The following is a 16,783-nucleotide window of genomic DNA, read 5'->3' as shown; positions in this document are numbered from 1 at the left end:
ACATATTATACTCATTGCTTTCCCCACTGACTGGTATGTTTGTGAGATTTATCCACCGTGACCAATTCATGTCATTTTTCACTGTGGAACAACAGTGGTTGACACACTATGGACCGTGGACCAAATTTGGCCGATTGTCTGTGTTTGTCAATAAAGTTTTATTGGAACGTGGCCCCTTGTTTACAAATTATCTGTGGCTGCTTTACCCTCCAGTGACCAAGTGGAATCATTAGAACAGAGACACATCAGTGGCTAGCAAAACCTAAAATTATTTACCCTCTTTCCCTTTACAGAAAAAGAGCCACCTCAGGCTTTCACTATCCCCTTGTATAGCGCACCACATTGCCTCTGTTCTCTTATTGATGAACATTTGGGTCATTTCCCATTTTTTTGTTTTACAAATAATGGCTTCAGCAAACATCTTTGTTCTACTGTCTGTAGAGTGTGTAACAGCTAGAAGTGAAATTACCAGGTCGTAGGGTATACGCACCTTAAAATTCACTAAATCTCTCTGCAAGGTGGTCCTACCAGTTTGCACACCTGCTTGGAATCCATGAGACTTCCTCTTTGCCAACAACCTTTAGTCTAAGCCCTTAAATGTGTTCTGTGTCATGCGTGTGAAGTGCCACTTCATTACTGGTGACAGTACACACATTTTCCCGAGTTTTTTGATTAAGAGAGTTCTTCACATGTTCTGGCTACTAGTCCTTGTGGTTACATGCATTCAAACCAGTCTGTGACTTGGTTTTCCAATGTACATATATAAATACATACACATAGGTAGTATGTATGTACCCATATATAGACACACACACGTGACTTTTTTCCTGGGGGGAAGCTCATGCGGTTGAAAGGGTCTAAGGCTGAAGGGAAAGTGAGTTAGTTGATAACGAGTCTGGGTTTGGCACTAGGGTGTTAACGCAGTCTTGATGGCTTACTTTGGAGTGATTGGGTGCCTTCCCAGGGTTGTTCTTGAATGAGCTGCTTGTTCCACATAGATGTGACCTACAAGGTCCCAGCTGAAGGTCACCATGGTGGTGCTGATGGGCAGAAGGCTTTGGACCAAAACCCAACATGATCTGTGGTTCTGCGTTTCCCCATTTGGGTTTTGGCTCAAGTCAGACATTGGTTTCAGCCATTCTCTGGCCCACAGCAATTTCATAATCCCGTCTTCCATTTTCAAGTGGAACTACGATTGTTTGGCTTTACACTGGCTGAGCATCCTCCAGACCCAGAGCTCTGGCTTCCCCCATCCTCTGCTTCCTCTGACCTTCCAAATCAAACTTCCTAGGTTGAACGTTAAAAAAAAAATAAACAGAGCCTGCAGGCCTTTAGCTGACCCAGCCCCGTGAACTCCACCAGGTCCTGGTAGCTGTCATCTGTGTGTGACCCAACAGCAGCTCAGTGGAGCTCACAGCAGAGAGATTGCAGCTGCCACCTCACACTTGAGGACCTTGCACGCTGTTTCCAGAGGCAGCCTGAGCCCATAGCAGTTCCCGAGCTGGGCCTGGCATCCGCTCTGTGCTGGTCTCCAGGTTCAGTTCACCACCTGAGGTCCAGACTGAACCCTCTTGGTCATTACCACTGTCCCCCCCCGTGGGAGGCCATATCCCGTGTGTCCAGGACATACATAACTAGGGGGTACTGCCTGCACCCTCTTGGCCCTCTGTTTTCTCAGAGAAATCATGTGATGTTGAAATTAACGCTGCAGCAGTGTGAGAGCCACAGGGGGTGGCCCTATGACTGGTGCAGTCACACAGGGCCCGTGTTCAGGCCAGGAGGGTGCCACGCCTGCTCTTATACTCAGTGCTTGCTGTCATGAATGGTTTTAAAGGTTTTTGAAGAGCAGACCCCATATTTTCAATTTGCTCTGCATCTGTCCCATGATGTAGCCAGTCCTGTCCACCGACAAAGCAACCAAGGCTCGGAGAGGCGAAGGGATGTACCCAGGATTGCACAGTAAATAAGTAGCAGGGTTATTTCTATGTGACTCCTTCTCTGATTGAAACAGAGCCCTGGAGTGAGCCTCGTGAGGCATGGGGACGCGAGGTGTCCTGTGCTGCAGGGACACTGTCTGCCTGTGCACATTTGCTTATGCATTATTAAGTAATTATGTGTCGACCTCACACTGACCATTTGCCACCCTTTAGCTTGAAAGCAGGGCTCAGTGCTGTCATTTTCTTTTCTTTCTGTGAAAGTCCCTAGAACAGGGAGCCTTTTGGAGGAGCTTTTTGGAAATGGTCACTGACCTGACTCACTGGGTCTGTGGATTTTTTTTTTTTTTGGTGGCAAAGTCTTAAGACCAGGAGTTTACATTTGTAAGTCATAAAGAATAAACGAGGAGTTAACGGGCTGGTCCACAGTGAGGGAGCCAGAAGGATCCTGCTAGCACTTGGGCGTGACCATGTGATCTCTGACCTCTGACCTCTGACCTGACTCAGTTACTTCTTTCAGCTTTTCTCCCTGAGTCTCCTGTCACTGACTTGTCCACTCTCAAGTCCCCGGGGAGCAGTCCAGGGATCCAGGTTTTGCCCCAGACTCGACAGGCTGCAGGCCAGCCTAGGGGTTGACCATTCAGGCCACTTTGGTGTGGTCACAGGCAGCAGCACGGTGACCCGGGGGAAGGGACGCTTGCAAGGTGGCAGAGTGAGTCTTGTCCTGGCCTGGCCTTCCACTGGCAGGACGAGCTCGCGGCTGGCTGGGGAGGTTCTGGGGTCGCGGGGGGTGGGACTCGCTGGCCTCCCTGGTGACCAGCCCTCTTTTCCCTTCGCAGCCGCCAACCCCCTGCTCTGCTCCACGGCGCGCTACCACTGCAGGAACGGCCTCTGCATCGACAAGAGCTTCCTCTGCGACGGGCAGAACAACTGTCAGGACAACAGTGACGAGGAGAGCTGCGAGAGTTCCCAAGGTAGGAGTCGCTGGAGGCCCGGGCAGTGGCCCCCGCCGCGCAGCGTGGCTGTCACTGAGGCAGCGTGGCACGGGAGGAGGGACCCCACGCCCGCCTCCAAACACAGCGTGGGTAGCTCCTACACCTGGCCCCCAGCCCTGGGGCGGGTAGGTGTGCGGGTCCCAGGGTCTTGACCAAGCCATGCCCGCTGTTCTGCATTTGGTCTTCTTCACCGTTCACTGTCCCTCACACCTCTCCTCCTCAGAATTGCACTGGCCCCAGCAGGACACACCCTCGTGCCACTGTGCTGTGGTTTCTAAGTCACTGCATTGTTGGGCCATGCGATCCCTTTCTTTCCATTGGATTATTTCTGTAGAATGGATTCTGCAGGGTGGGCCCCCTGTGCAGGTCGTGGCCACCTCTCTCCATACAGCTGTTGGATCTTATTTTTCTTCAGTTGACGCTGGCATCATTCGCACCTGTCAGTTTCCCTGTTGTATCACAGACATTTGCTGTTGCTTTTTTTTTTTTTTCTTTTTCATTTTACTAGTCCTGGAAGGAGAGCCTCCCGAATCTTCTGATTCGCGTTTCTGTGATGACGAGCTGAGCTACCGTCCCACTCCCTTGTGTTTGTTTACTACTTTGTTTCCTCTTGTGTAAATTGCCCGTGCACGTCCGAGGCTTTTGATTTCAGAGCTGTGTCATGGCAACGGAAGGATGCATGCAGCTGGGGGTGGAAACCGAGCTGTGTTGGGAACCTGGGAGGCACACGGCCGGGTGAGGCCACGGCCTCCACTAAGACTGACCGGCACCTTTCTTTACTTACTGACTCTTGTTCAGTAAGCATTCTGTAATGACCAGAAGAGACAAGGTAAAAGAGTATCTGCATAGACTTGGCCAGATCTGTGCAGGGAACAGCTCAGGAGGTGAGTGTTGGTAGAGTGGGAAGCCTCTGATTGTCCTGGCCTGGAAAAGCCCTTCCCAGGTCTTCCCTTCCCAGTGGTTTTCTCCAAGTGCAGCCCTCAGTCCAACCACCCCACGGAGGGGCGGGGGTGGGGGGGTGGGGGACTTTGGAAATGCGCGTGCTGGGGCCCCATTCCCTACCATCTGAATCCACCCTTGAGGGTGGGTCAGCCATCTCTGTTTCATTTAACAAATGTTCCAGATTGTTCTAAAGCACACTAAGTCTGAGAGCCAGTGTTCCACAGGAACCTTAGAGAGGATTTTAATGTTGCCATTTGTCTAGGGAGTTTTGAACTTCTGGGTATTGCTAGTCTTGAGACAAAGTCACATTTTTATAAAATAAAATCAAAACAGATGCCAAAGTAGAGCCAGGGATGGATCTCAAGTGGGAACCAACATCACCAAGTCAAGCACCTGTTAGCATGGATGGGAGGGACGGAGGATATTTTTCTATCAATATTATTTCCCCCCAGCATCCTGTGTGTTCGTGTATCTCAGACTCTTCTCCTGGAGGTGAGGGGCCCGGAGGTGAGGGATTTGAGGGTGAGGGACCTGGAGGTGAGGGGCCCCGAGGTGAGGGGCCTGGAGGTGAGGGATGCTCATGGTGTGGCAACATCCTCCCGACCCAGGTGTTTTGCTGAGGCTGACTTTTGCTCTTCCCTTCGGGAGGAATGACTGATCTCTGCACAGGTCAGTGGTAATTACCTTTTCTAAATTCTGCTTCTTTTTTCTTCTCACAAACATGAGGTTCATAGAAAAAGTTGATGGTACCTAGGACTTGTACCTAGGAAGCCCAGCCCTTGACAAATATTTAACATCGAGCACCCTTCCTTCCTTAGGGTCTCAGCTTTGTGCCTCTGTACCCAAATGACATCCCCTTAGACAACAAGCTCTGGGTGGTGCCCTCCTTTTTTTTTTTTTTTCTTAAGAGAGAGCGAGAGGAGAGAGAGAGAATTTTTTAATATTTATTTTTTAGTTTTCGGCGGACACAACATCTTTGTTGGTATGTGGTGCTGAGGATCGAACCCGGGCCGCACGCATGCCAGGCGAGCGGGCTACCGCTTGAGCCACATCCCCAGCCTATTGGTGCCCTCCCCAGCCCATTGGTGCCCTCCTTAGTTAGACATTTGGTAATGTCCTTAGGTGCGGCCAGTATACCAACCTCCACTCCAGGTGGCCCCTGTGGAAGGCATCACCATTGGCTACTCAGGAACACTGGCTGTGACCTTGAACTCTACAGAACTTATCTAGTAGCATAGTGTCCTGCACACCAGGGGTTCAGTAAATGCCGAAGAATAGAAAAGACTTCTCTTACCCTCACCCTGTTAATGTGCACGCTGTGGAATCCACAGCTCAGACATTGCTAAGTTACGTGAGTTGAAGTATTCATAACTTATTAAAATAATAATGTTGTGATCATTGTTTCAATCGAGTAGAAGCTTCTTCCGTTCCTTCAGTGGGAGTCTGCTCCTCAGTGAGCACAGGACACCAGTCTTGGGTCTGCAGCCCCCAGGCCAGCTTGCAGTTCTGCGTCCCTCACATGGAGTATACACCTCCAGGCACCGAGTGTGCCTCTAGTATTTAAGGGTGTGCTTTGTGCGGACGTGGTAGCCTCTGAATGCAAAACTGCCTGCTATTCTTGCTACTTGAACAAAGGAGCGTGGGCACTGTGGGAAAATCTGACCCATGCTGGGCTTTTGAGAGGCCAAATCCATGCCGTGTTTTCCTGAAGAGTCTCAGAGGCGTCTGGTTTGGACAGAATACAGTCTTGTGCCACGTGGAACTGTCAGACCTTATGCTACACCAGGTACTCCCCACTCAGAACGCTGCACAGGAGCTCATTTAATCCAAATATGTCCTAATTGCTTCCTGTGGGCTTCTAAGCGCTTGAAAAATGCATCTTTGCTTTCAGTTGATGTGGGAAAAGAAAATTACATTTTATAATATTTATTTTGAGGAGGTGGAGAAAACTGGTCTCAAGACAAGGAAATGGGATGCTTGAAATGCCTTTTCTCTAACTCGGGTGAAAAAGGAGACATTCCACCCTGCAGACACCAGTGAGCCCCTCTTCTGTTGCCCTCTTTATCTTTGGCCTTGACAGCCACCGACATGCTCCCTAAGGACTTGGAACTGGGATGGGCCTGAGAAGGTACAGGTCTGTGGTCTTAGCTTTCCTGTGGGACGGACTGGACAGCAAAGAACACGGGGGGGAGGGGAGACTGGCTTTTCATGGGGACTTCCTTGATTGGAAAGATCCCTGTTTGCAAGACATTTTGAAATCGGTGCCTGTGCAGCAGGTTCACTCTGGCTTTTCTGTTGCTTCAGAACTCTCCCTGGGAGGTGCACACCTGAGATTCAGCAGGGGGTGTCATGCACATGTTGGGTATAATTGCCACTCAGGTGGCCTTAAAAATGTCCCTGAATGTGGCAGCAGCTTCCAGTGATCCCCACCTCTTGATATTCATGCCCTGGTATAACCCCATCCCTGTGAATGTGATCTGGACCTGCATTGTGTGTGTGCATGCGTGCGTGCGTGCGTGTGTGTGTGTGTGTGTGTGAGAGAGAGAGAGAGAGAGAGAGAGAGAATACCCATTACATAGAACTGATTCCCATAACACAGTCCAGTGGTGTTAAGTGCATTCATATGGCTGTGCAACTCATCTCCAGAACTTTCTGACATTTTGCATCTCTGACACCCTGAACCCATTAAATAACAACTCCCCGTGACCCTTCTCCCCCGCCCTGGCAGCCACCGTTCTGCTTCCTGTCATGGTGAATTTGGTAATTCTAGCTAAGTATCTCATATTAGTGGAATCAGATGGTGTTTGTCACTTTGCAACCAGCTCAGCTTACTTAGCATAGTGTCCTCAAGGCTCATCCATATTGCACACGTCACCATTCCCTTCCTTTTTAAGGCTGAGTACTACTCCACTGTGTGGACATACCGCATTTTGTTTCTCCGCTCCTTGACAAATGAACACTTACTTGGATTGCTTCCATCCTTTGGCTCCTGGGAACAGTGCTGTTGTGAACACGGGTGTGCAAATTGGGATTCACTTTCAACAAAGAAGAATGAAACAAAGGACAATGAGTTGTCAGTTCCAGGATTAGCTTACCAAGGCTGACAGCCTTTCCACTGCTGTCTCCTGCTGTCTCTCTTGCTCTCGCTGATGGAAGCCAACTGCCCTGTTGGTGAGTGTCCTCTCAGAGGCCCTTGTGGAGCTGGGGCCTTCCAGCAGCCTCCTGGGTAAGGCTGGAGGTGAATCTGTCCCTGGTCAAATCCCTGCAGCCCATGTTGGCATCTCAGTTGTAATCTCGCCAGAGACCCTGAGCCAGGGACAGGTCCCTCGTGGATTTCAGACCCATTTTGGAAACTGTCAGAAACGTAAGTTCTGTTTGTTAAACCTCGAAGATGTGGGGTGATTTTTGTGTGCAGCATTCAGTAACTAACCCCAAATACCTTTCTCATGAGCCCCAGTCCTCATAGTCCCCGGGAGCTTCTGAGGACTCTGGTCAGGAGGGGGGTCAGCCCTCCAGGAGAAGACCAGGCAGGGGTTTATAACACATGCTGGGGACACGCATGTCAGGTGCCTGTCTCCACATTCAACTTGTGTTTTTCCATTCCATTGTCACCAAGTGCCTCTGAGGGTCGGAGCTGTATGGCCTCCAATTTCTGGATGAAGAACAGAGGAACACTGAGGGTTTTCCAGGTCAAGTGCACACAGCAAGCCAGTGGTAGGTGCAGGTTGGGAACTCGAGTCGTCTGAGGTGGGAAAGATGCTCTTCATCGTCCCATGATGGCACCGACTTGCCACCAACCTGGGCTCAGAGCTGCAGGAGATCTGCCAGGCTCTTGCGGCTGGTGTTGGAGGGGAAGCGGAGCGCGAAGGGGGCAGGTTTGCCCCTTCCTCCTCAAGGGTTCCCTTAGCAAAAGAATGATGCACCCTCCACATTCCTATCGCGGGATGGCGAGGGCCATGCTGGGAAGGTGACCTCTTGAGCCCCCAGTGCTGAGGAGGTGGCAGAACATCTTGGCTGTCGGGCTGCGGTTTTTTTATCTCTCTTGCTGTGTCCTGGTGATAAGGCTTCGGGAGGATTTGGAAGGCTGGCTGTGAGGTTTGGCACGTCCCCAGGAGCGGACAGTGACGGCTTTGCTCTGCTTCTTCTGCAAAGTGTGTGTGAGAGAGAGGAGAGAGTTTTGGAGAACGAGCACTAGGGTGGGTGTTTTTTTGGTCAGTCGGGAGGTAACAAGCAGGTGCCTGCCATGTGCCGGGCCCTGTGCTGCAGGAGTGGGCAGAAGCCACCTTGTCCCCTTGTTGAATGGTGTTCCTCCCTCCCAGCATTCATCCGCGGAGATTCTAATCCGCTGGACCCCAGATGGTGACCGTGTCTGGGACCTTGTTAGTTGTCGATGTCAAGATGAGTTCATGCTAGAGAAGGGTGGGCCTCTCGTCTCCAAGGACCAGTGTGCGCATAGTGTGACATTTGGACACAGTCGTGTCATACGTGTCACAACAGCCCTGAAACAGGAATCAGTAGAGGCAGTAGCCCTCAGTACTCACCCCGACTTCTGCTTCCCAGGGGCCTTGGACTCCATCCTCCTATCCTAACCTCCCATCTGGCCACCCTAGTGTCTCACTGGGGCCTGGACGTACAGTGAATAGAGATGTAGTCGGCTGGTAGAATTCACGGGAAGGGTCCCTGTGGCTGCAGGGCAGAGGGGTCACCTATTCTGGCCACCACTGCTAACTCTGGACTCTGCCCTTCACCCACTGCAGCCAGGGGCAGGTGGTATGTGGCTCATGGAGGGAACCCTCCTTTGGCTAATGCTGGGATCTGTTGAAATCTAGAACTGTTCCTTCCCCCGGGCCACCCCTCTCCTCCACCAGGCAGGGATCGATTCTTATTCTCAGTTCTTCATGTGGTCCCTCTGCCCTGTGGCCTGACAGACAGGCCGGAGGAAACGCCCCTGTCCCATGGATCCTGGGATGGCTCTGACCAGTGGCACGTTGGCAGAGGTGATAGGATCAGGGTCTGGAAATGTGCTCGCCACTTTGGGTGGGCTCTTGCACTTTGGTGATGTGTCCCAAGAAGACTCTGCTCTACAGGGCCACTGGTTCCTGGAGAACGTGGTGGCAGGTGGGCCAAACCCAGACCCACCCCACAGCCCAGGATGTGTCCCCGCCGAGGCCAGCAGAGACACAGCCACCCCGCAGATCCATGAGAATACAATATATCTTTGCTGAAATTTTAGGGTGTGTTTCTTAGGTAACAAAAACTAATATTGGATCCTCAGGAAATGTCTGCATGGCTGTGCGTACTTAATAGATATCTATTGATTGCTGCTTTCCCTGTTCCCGGGAGATACGGGGACATGACCAAATTTTGTTAGACCTTAAGGTATCCCTGACAATTGTGTAAACAGGTTTGTTACAGGGTAACCTACACTCTAGCTGTGATCTTACCACTTCCAATGGATGTCCTTTGAATAGATTATGTATGGTAAAAGATCAATAAAGTGATTTTTTTTTAAGGAGTTTAAAGAAAAAGATGCCGAGTATAAGATCCACTGTTATTTTATGTTTTGTTGAGAAAGAAACGATGCTGACCATTCAGTTGTGAGACGCTATTGACGCCAAGATGCATCCCGGTTTCCAGATGTTCAAAAATGTGAAAAGACGTCGTGCCTCTTAGAATTAGAGAGGGGGTCCCAGGGAGCAAGACAGGCGTGGTGTCTGCAGGAAGGACAGGCGCGGCTCACCGGTGTGGAGAAGGTGTTGCAGAGCGAACTCGGGATGCTCCGGAGACAGAGGGTCGGGCCACCTGTAGGGTGCCGAGGCCTTTCTGAGAGAGCAATGGCGAACTTGAATCCAGAAGGATGGGAGGGGTGGACTGGGCAGGCGAGGGGGCGAGGTTGGGAGGAAGACCCTCCACGCAGAGGGGACGGCAGGTGAGCAGGCCCAGGGGCAAGAAGCAGAGAGGTGCGTTTGAGGAGCAGAGATCCACGCGGCCGACGCAGAGGGGATGTCAGAACAACCGCAGCTGGATGGTAGCTGAGCAGCAAAGGCAGATTTTCTGTAGAGAAACCACTGCAGTCCCGTGTTAGCCGGTTTTCTAGTTGCTGTCATCAACATACCCAACAAGAACAATTTAGAGGAGGAGACGTTTAGTTTGGCTCATGGTTTCAGAGGTTCCGTTCACGGTCGGCCGACTCTGTTGCTCGGGGCCTGCGGTGAGGCAGCCCATCATGGCCAGGCAGCCTGCTGGAGGGAGGAATGCTACGCAGCTTGCAGTGGCCAGGAAGCAGAGAGAGTGAGGAAGGGGGCGCAGGGGAGATGCACCCCCGGGGACCCACCTCCTGTAGCCATGCCCCACCTGCCTACAGTTACCACACAGTTAGTCCATTCAAACTAGGATGAACTAATGAGGTTAAAGTGCTCACAATCCAATCACTGCACCCACCTCTGAAAATTCCTGCATTAACACAGGGCTTTGAGGGGACAGCTCCTATCTGAACCATAATAAGTAGGAGAGAAAAGACTTGAGTACAGGGATTCCTTGGTATCCATAGGGGATTGATGCAGAACCCTGCAAAGATACCAAAATCTGCAGGTGTGTGCATCCTTTTTTAAAAAAGGTGTAGTATTTGCATATTTGCATATAACCTGTGCCCCTCTCATACACCTCTCATCATCTCTGCATTACTTAGGTTACCTAACGCGGTGCAGATGCAGCACCAACAGTTGTTACTCTCCGTTGCTTAAGGAATAACGACAAGAAAAATGTCTACTGTGTTCAGTATGGATGCAATTTCTTTTCAAGTATTTTTAACTCTTGATGGATGGGATCCACAGGCATGGAACCCACGGGTATAGGAGACTTGTGTAGAACCAGGCTCAACTCCAGATACGACAGGCAGCGTGGGAATGTACGTCCCCGGGAGTGGGGTTGGCAGATAACTAGGAGGAACCGTCAGGGTCATTCTGGCTCAGTGAATCTAACAGAGGTCTTGCTGAAGTCGGGCTGGAATGATCCGCGGTCCCCTGGGGGATGGTAAGGATGAGGAACTGGGGAAGAGCTGCAGGGTGATGTGCAGGGAAGAGGCCCTGCTAATCTGGCTTGGCAGGAGGCTTGCTAGAATTGGACTGTGGAGAGAGGAACATGGAAGCCCAAATGTCCGGGCCCAGCTGAGAAGAGAGTCTAGAAGAGTCTCCGTTGACTTTGGTCATGGAGAGAAACTCTGTCACGGACAGGAAGGGAGTAGCCTGGGAGTGGACCACTGTGGCCCGACTGTGGATTGGTGGCCCAGGAGGCCTCACGGAAGACTTGGAAGCTTCTCCTATGGGCAGTGGGAAGTTATGGGGAAAAAAATATATAAAAAAGCCATGAGAATGGGAACCGCCCAGCCAGGGCTTCGGGAAGTATTTGAGGGTAGAATTGCCAGAATTGGGTGATGAGTGGGAAGTGGGTAGCAGGGGCGAATCGCAGTGCGGACGACACTCATCTTGTGGAACTGGAAGATCTGCTGGGTTACTTTGCAGCCTCTCTTGCTGTTCGCTTTGCTGCTGTGAGCCCCCCACTAGCCTGTGTAATTGAGAGTAAAAAGAGCTTATGCTTTTGGAATAGACCTTTGCTTTCTGTTGCCAAACAGATCCAAGTGACTGAGCAGCTACAGGTAATTTCTACAGAAATCACAGAGAGCATTTGACGGGGGAAGTGCTGGCTTTTCAACTAGCACTTATTTTTGTGTGTGTGTGTGTTTTGTTTTTCCCCTATCTGTGGATAGAAAGGAGCTTTCTGTAAACACGTAGTCTGTGTTTAGGGGATCCAACCAAACATGTCACAACCTGGAATTTGCTGGGTGGTAAATATTTACCCCAAGACTTGTGGTCCCCCACTGATGTCAGGATTAGACGAGACATAGAAGAGAATTGTCACCCTTAAAGGATTCACTTAAGTTTTACTTAGAGTGAAACTGCTGGAGGTCCATTTACAGGAGGAATGGGAAGGCCCTTTTTTTTTTCCTGCTCTACATTTAAGAATTTGAAAGCCCAGCTGGGCCAGGAAAGAAAAAAAAAAAAAAATGCCGACTTCATTGGAAGGAACAGAAGGCGCTTGGGAGAAGTTGATTGCTGTCTTTCTGTACCCGTGGGGTTTTCTTCTTAGTAATTGAGTGTTTGCATCCGGAAACTTCCTTTTCGTTAACCACTGCAGCAGGAGTTTGAAGATTTCTGAAATGCCCCCTCATTTAGAAGCGAATGAGAATGATTCTACATTCATGGAAATAATTGCTTCCTGGGCTGCTGCCCACCGTAGTCATCTGCAGAGCTGTTGTCTTTGATTTCCCCTGTTCCTGGCTTGTACAGATCGTCCTTTCTCTTTCTGCTCCTGGTCCCTGCCTCCTCTGGGGAATGCGCAGTCCGGGCTGGTCAACGGGCAGAGCAGACAGATCGCAGGGCAGTGGGGTCAGGGTGGGGTTCGCCATCTCTCTGAAGAGTCTCATCTGCAAATTTTCAGGGCCTGGGACTGCTGGGCTGTGCTGCTTGATCATGCAGGGACATTTGCCCGCCCACGGATGGACTGTTTATGGCTCTCATCTCCCTGTCCCCCTCCAAAACGCTTACGCTGTCTTGACCCTTTCTGAGATTCGTTCTTGTCCGTGCCACTTGCAGCATGTCTGTTACCGCCCCGTCCCACCTCCGTACTGCAAGAATTGCAAAGCATTGGCTCTGACCTGATCAAAGTTGCTCAACGTCTTGCAAGGGAGATGCATAACACCCTGCTGATAATTAACCCAAAGTGTGATCAATGCTGTAATAGAGGAATGAGCAGCTTGCTGCAGGAGCATGGGGCAGGCAAAGAAATGACAGTTTTTTCCTCGGGCCATATGGCAAGGCTTCAGAGAAATGAAATCTCTGCCCAGTCATTAAGGATAAATAAAAAATGGGCTCCCATGGAAGCATGGGCCCAGGCATCTAGCCAGAGGGAACTGTGTGTTCAAAAACAAGTCCTGTATGACTGGAGCGAAGTATGGATTTGTATGTGGGGTGGTGGGGGGCTCAGGGAGACTCGAAACCTTTGAGCTACCTCAAGGCTGACTTTTGGAGGACCCTCCCCGTGTGCTCTCCTGGGAAGGTGGAGCCAGGGGAAATAAGATGTCACAAGCAGGGCATGTCATCTTTGCATACAGTGAGACTTTCTGATTATCTGTGGATATTACTGAGCTCAGCTGTTCCACTGGCTGAATGAGCCTGGGGTTGAGAGATCCTATGCATCCCTCTGCTTGAGAATATTTTGATCCCCGTGGGCTGAAGAACCTTTTTTCCCCTGCCTTCAGTGAGTGGCTGGGAAAACTGTCTCGGTTATGCAGTCTAGTAAATTCTCCCAGTTTGGCAATAGACAGTTTTGTGGTCTGTGAACAGGGTAAATGTGCTCTTTGTTGCATGTGACGGTCTTGTCACCTCCCCGACATGCTCTCAGCAGCCCTTTCTTATTCTCACCTTGTTTCTGGAAACCAAACAGGTTATCAGTCTGATTAATCTTTGGTTCTTTTTTGTGGGATGCCACAAAATGGCACTTCCCCATAGTCGTCTTCAATGAATTCTCCTCCTTGAGATCTTGGGCCCTTTGTAATATGCATGCTGCTCAAATTTGTCTCTGTGGGTCGGCTTGTGTTGAAGTTCCCGTTTTTGCAGAGCCAATTGCTAGGTGCTGAAAATCCAAGAGGATTCCCAGGAGCTGCTCTGTTCTCCAGTGGTTATTATCATTTCTTATCATTATTGTTATCTGTGGTTCTAGACATCAAACCCAGGAGCACTTTACCACTGCACGCATCCCTAGTTCTTTTTATTTTTAATTTTGAGACTCAATCTCACTAGGTTGTCCAGACCAGCCTCAAACTTGAGATCCTCCTGCCACCGCCTCCCCTGTCACCAGGATTCCAGGTGTGTGCCTCTGTGCCTGCTTTATTTTTCATTTGTAGAGGAAGATCAGAAACACACAGCCACCCTTTTGACATAACCAACTTGAAAAACATAGAATAAAGCCTCCTCTGAAAGTGTAGGTTCACGTCCCACACGTCCCGGGTGCCAAGGTACATTAGGTATGTTGTATCTGCCGTCTTCTCCTCAGGAATTTCCAGACCCTGTTCTCCACTCAGGACATTTGGAAGCAGCAGCCCTCCACTCTCCAAGACCCCCACAACCACCTCAGCCACCGTGGACCAGATCACCCGGTGCAGGGCACATGACCCAGTCCCATCAGTTCATCGGCCGCCAGCAGCAAGTCAGAGTGTCTCTGAAACAGAACACTGAGAGCTAACCCAACATCAGATGGCTAAATAGACCCTCATGTGGGGGCAGGACACAGCCATGAGGAAGTCACAGCTGAGACAGGTGGAAGCCAGAGTGGGGAGTGCTGGTCTACCTAGGCAGCGGCTGAGAGACCAGAGGAGGCGGTCCTTCCTCCTGCTCCCAAGACAGGTGGAGAGGGTATTTGCTTTGGTCCCGGATGGCTTCCCAAGACCCAGCCCAGTGTCTTTCCATGTAGCCCAACATCTCTGCTTTTCAGTGAGGCCTCTGTGTTCTAGGGAATCCTTTCCTTTCACTTAAAGTGACATGAGTGGGTGTCAGTCACTCATGGAATCAAGGCAGACCTGAATTGTGTCCCCCAGACAACAAAAGGGAGTGGGCAGACAGAGGAAGGGTCTAGAAAAGACATATGTGTGCCTGTTCTTTGGAGAACCTATGGGGTCTGGTTTCTGGGGCTTCTCCCATGATTCTTTCTAACTTGGGTTCTTCGTTTGGGAAGACTCGAGGTGACCCCCGAACTCCGAATTAGTTAGGATATAGGCTAAGCTGCTATAACAAAGAGACCCCATCATATAATAGCTGAAGTAAGATGGAAGTTATAGCTTAAATAAGTGCCTGCGATAAGACAGTCTCTCAGATGAAATACCCCAAAGATGAGCAGCCTAGGTCGGTGGGGCTCTCTGACCTCATCAGAGCTCCCAAGCCTGCTCTAGGAGTTATAAGTTTCCAGACCCCAGAGAAGAAGAAAGAAGGGCAGGTTCATCTGGAAGAGGGTGAACCCAGAGTCACATCTATGTATCACTTTTACTCCTGATTTAGTGCCCTGAACGTAGTTTCATGACCACACCTGGCTGCAAGGGAGGCCGAGAGATGTGGTGGAGACTCCCATGCCCAGCCCAGGCTCTGGGGTTTATATTGTGGAAAGATGGGATGGATACTGGAACGTGTTAGCCACAGCCTCTGCCACGTGCCCTTTGAACTGTGCGAAGAGTTCAAAGGTCAGTTTATGCCAATGGAGCGTCCACAGACTTCTAGGAGAATTGTTGCTGTTCAGAGTGGCGTTAGTTCACCCAGGCTGAGGGGGGACACTCAGTGTGCCCGTGCTGCCTCTCACAGGCCACCTGCGTCGAGCTGGAGTGCTGTGCGGGGCAGCCCACAGAAACCCACTTGTTGGTGCCAGGGACACATCCATGGTAGACCGTCCCCTCCCTTGGCCCAGGTGGCACATGCAAGAAGCGTTTCACATATTTATTTCTCCCTTTGGACTCGTTTATTGTAAGGCTGTTGTGACCCTTGGAGAGTGGAGCTTTCATCTTGATGTGGGAGTGTGAGCCAGGTCATGGTCACTCTTCAGATGGCAGGAACCTGACTCTGGTGTGGCTGTTTTCACCGAGGTCAGCTGGCCTCCGATTTGGGTCAGTTTGCATCTGAAGGAAATCTCCAAGGACAGCCATTTAGTCCCCATTAGCTGATTTGTCAGGCAGCCTTTCCCAGGTGGCTCAAGACCTTTGATAGATCTTTCCCTCAAATGCTGATCTTTTCCCTGCTGGAAATACGCTGCGTATTTTGGGGGAGATGACTCTGGTGCCTCCCGTGTCTCAGAATTTGCCCTCTCCCCCATCCAGAGTCCTGTGACTCCGTCCTTCTCGCAGCCTCAGTGTGACAATCTTAAAGGACAGCCACAGATTCTTTGGTGCACCTCCCTTCAGCCTGAACCTATGTCCCCTCTCCTGGCAACTGGTCTAGCTTTTCTGACTGGCCAATAGAATAGGGCAGAAGCAATGACTTCTACTCTTTGGATTTACAAGGCTCCATGGCTCTTCCCCGCTGTCCCCAATACACCCCCTTCAGAGATTCCTGCCTTGTAAACACGGTGCCCTGAGGCAGCCATATTGTGAGGAAGCCCAAACTACACGAAGAGGACTCAGAGAGGCGCATGGATGACTGGGTACCTGCCTGCTTCAGCCTGCTGCTGTCACCAGCTCCAACCTCTGACTCACCACAACAACTGGAAGACCCCAACCACAACTGCCACTCCCAGAATCCTAAACTACTAAATTTGGGGGTCTATGCAGTGTCAGCTGCTTAGAAACTCAGTTAAAAGGTGTCTCCCTCTGACCTTGACATGTTTCTCTCATTAAGAGCTGATGGGGTCCATGCTCCAGGGGCAGCCCCAGCCCTTCACTGGGTCCCAGGCTCTCTCAAATGACCACCCTGGGGTTGCACACATGGGATCAGGCTACTGATCCCCAGGCCCTGGTGTGTCATGTCTTGGCCACTCAGAGCCATCCTGATACCCCCATGGTCACCCCACCAGGTGATGCTCCCATCCCTCCTCTCTCCAGGTGTGATCCAAACCCTGAGCCCCTGACATGTCCTTCCTCAGCATGCCACTGAGACCTGGGATAGCTTTGCTCTTTCTATGCCAGTCCTGTTCGGGGGATAGAGGATTCAGAGAAGAAGGTTAGATGAGAGAAAGTTAATTTAAAAAGAAAGAAAGAACAAGCTTTGGGTATTCACTTAAGGACAGGCTGATTCTGCAAGGCCTTCCCCTCCCACTATCAGCTCTATTAGCATATTCATGGCATAATGCTTTGAATTACATCATGGGCTTTGGGTGGAG

At 50.7% G+C, this 16,783-nt stretch overlaps 1 protein-coding gene across 5 annotated transcripts in view; it reads left to right on the top strand.

The window, feature by feature from the left end:
- The window catches only part of Ldlrad3 (low density lipoprotein receptor class A domain containing 3), a 253,725-nt gene that overhangs the window by 146,460 nt on the left and 90,482 nt on the right, over positions 1-16,783 (top strand). For all 5 annotated transcript variants that reach the window (XM_078046224.1, XM_078046229.1, XM_078046228.1 and 2 more), the window contains one exon: positions 2,774-2,908. In XM_078046224.1, the coding sequence (XP_077902350.1) occupies positions 2,774-2,908 (135 nt within the window). The remainder of the gene's footprint in view (positions 1-2,773; positions 2,909-16,783) is intronic.

This window comes from Ictidomys tridecemlineatus, chromosome 4 (genome assembly GCF_052094955.1).
Source record: "Ictidomys tridecemlineatus isolate mIctTri1 chromosome 4, mIctTri1.hap1, whole genome shotgun sequence".
NCBI classification, from domain to species: Eukaryota; Metazoa; Chordata; class Mammalia; order Rodentia; family Sciuridae; genus Ictidomys; species Ictidomys tridecemlineatus.
Note: the sequence above shows the minus strand (reverse complement) of the source record. Positions and strands in the feature narration are given on the sequence as shown.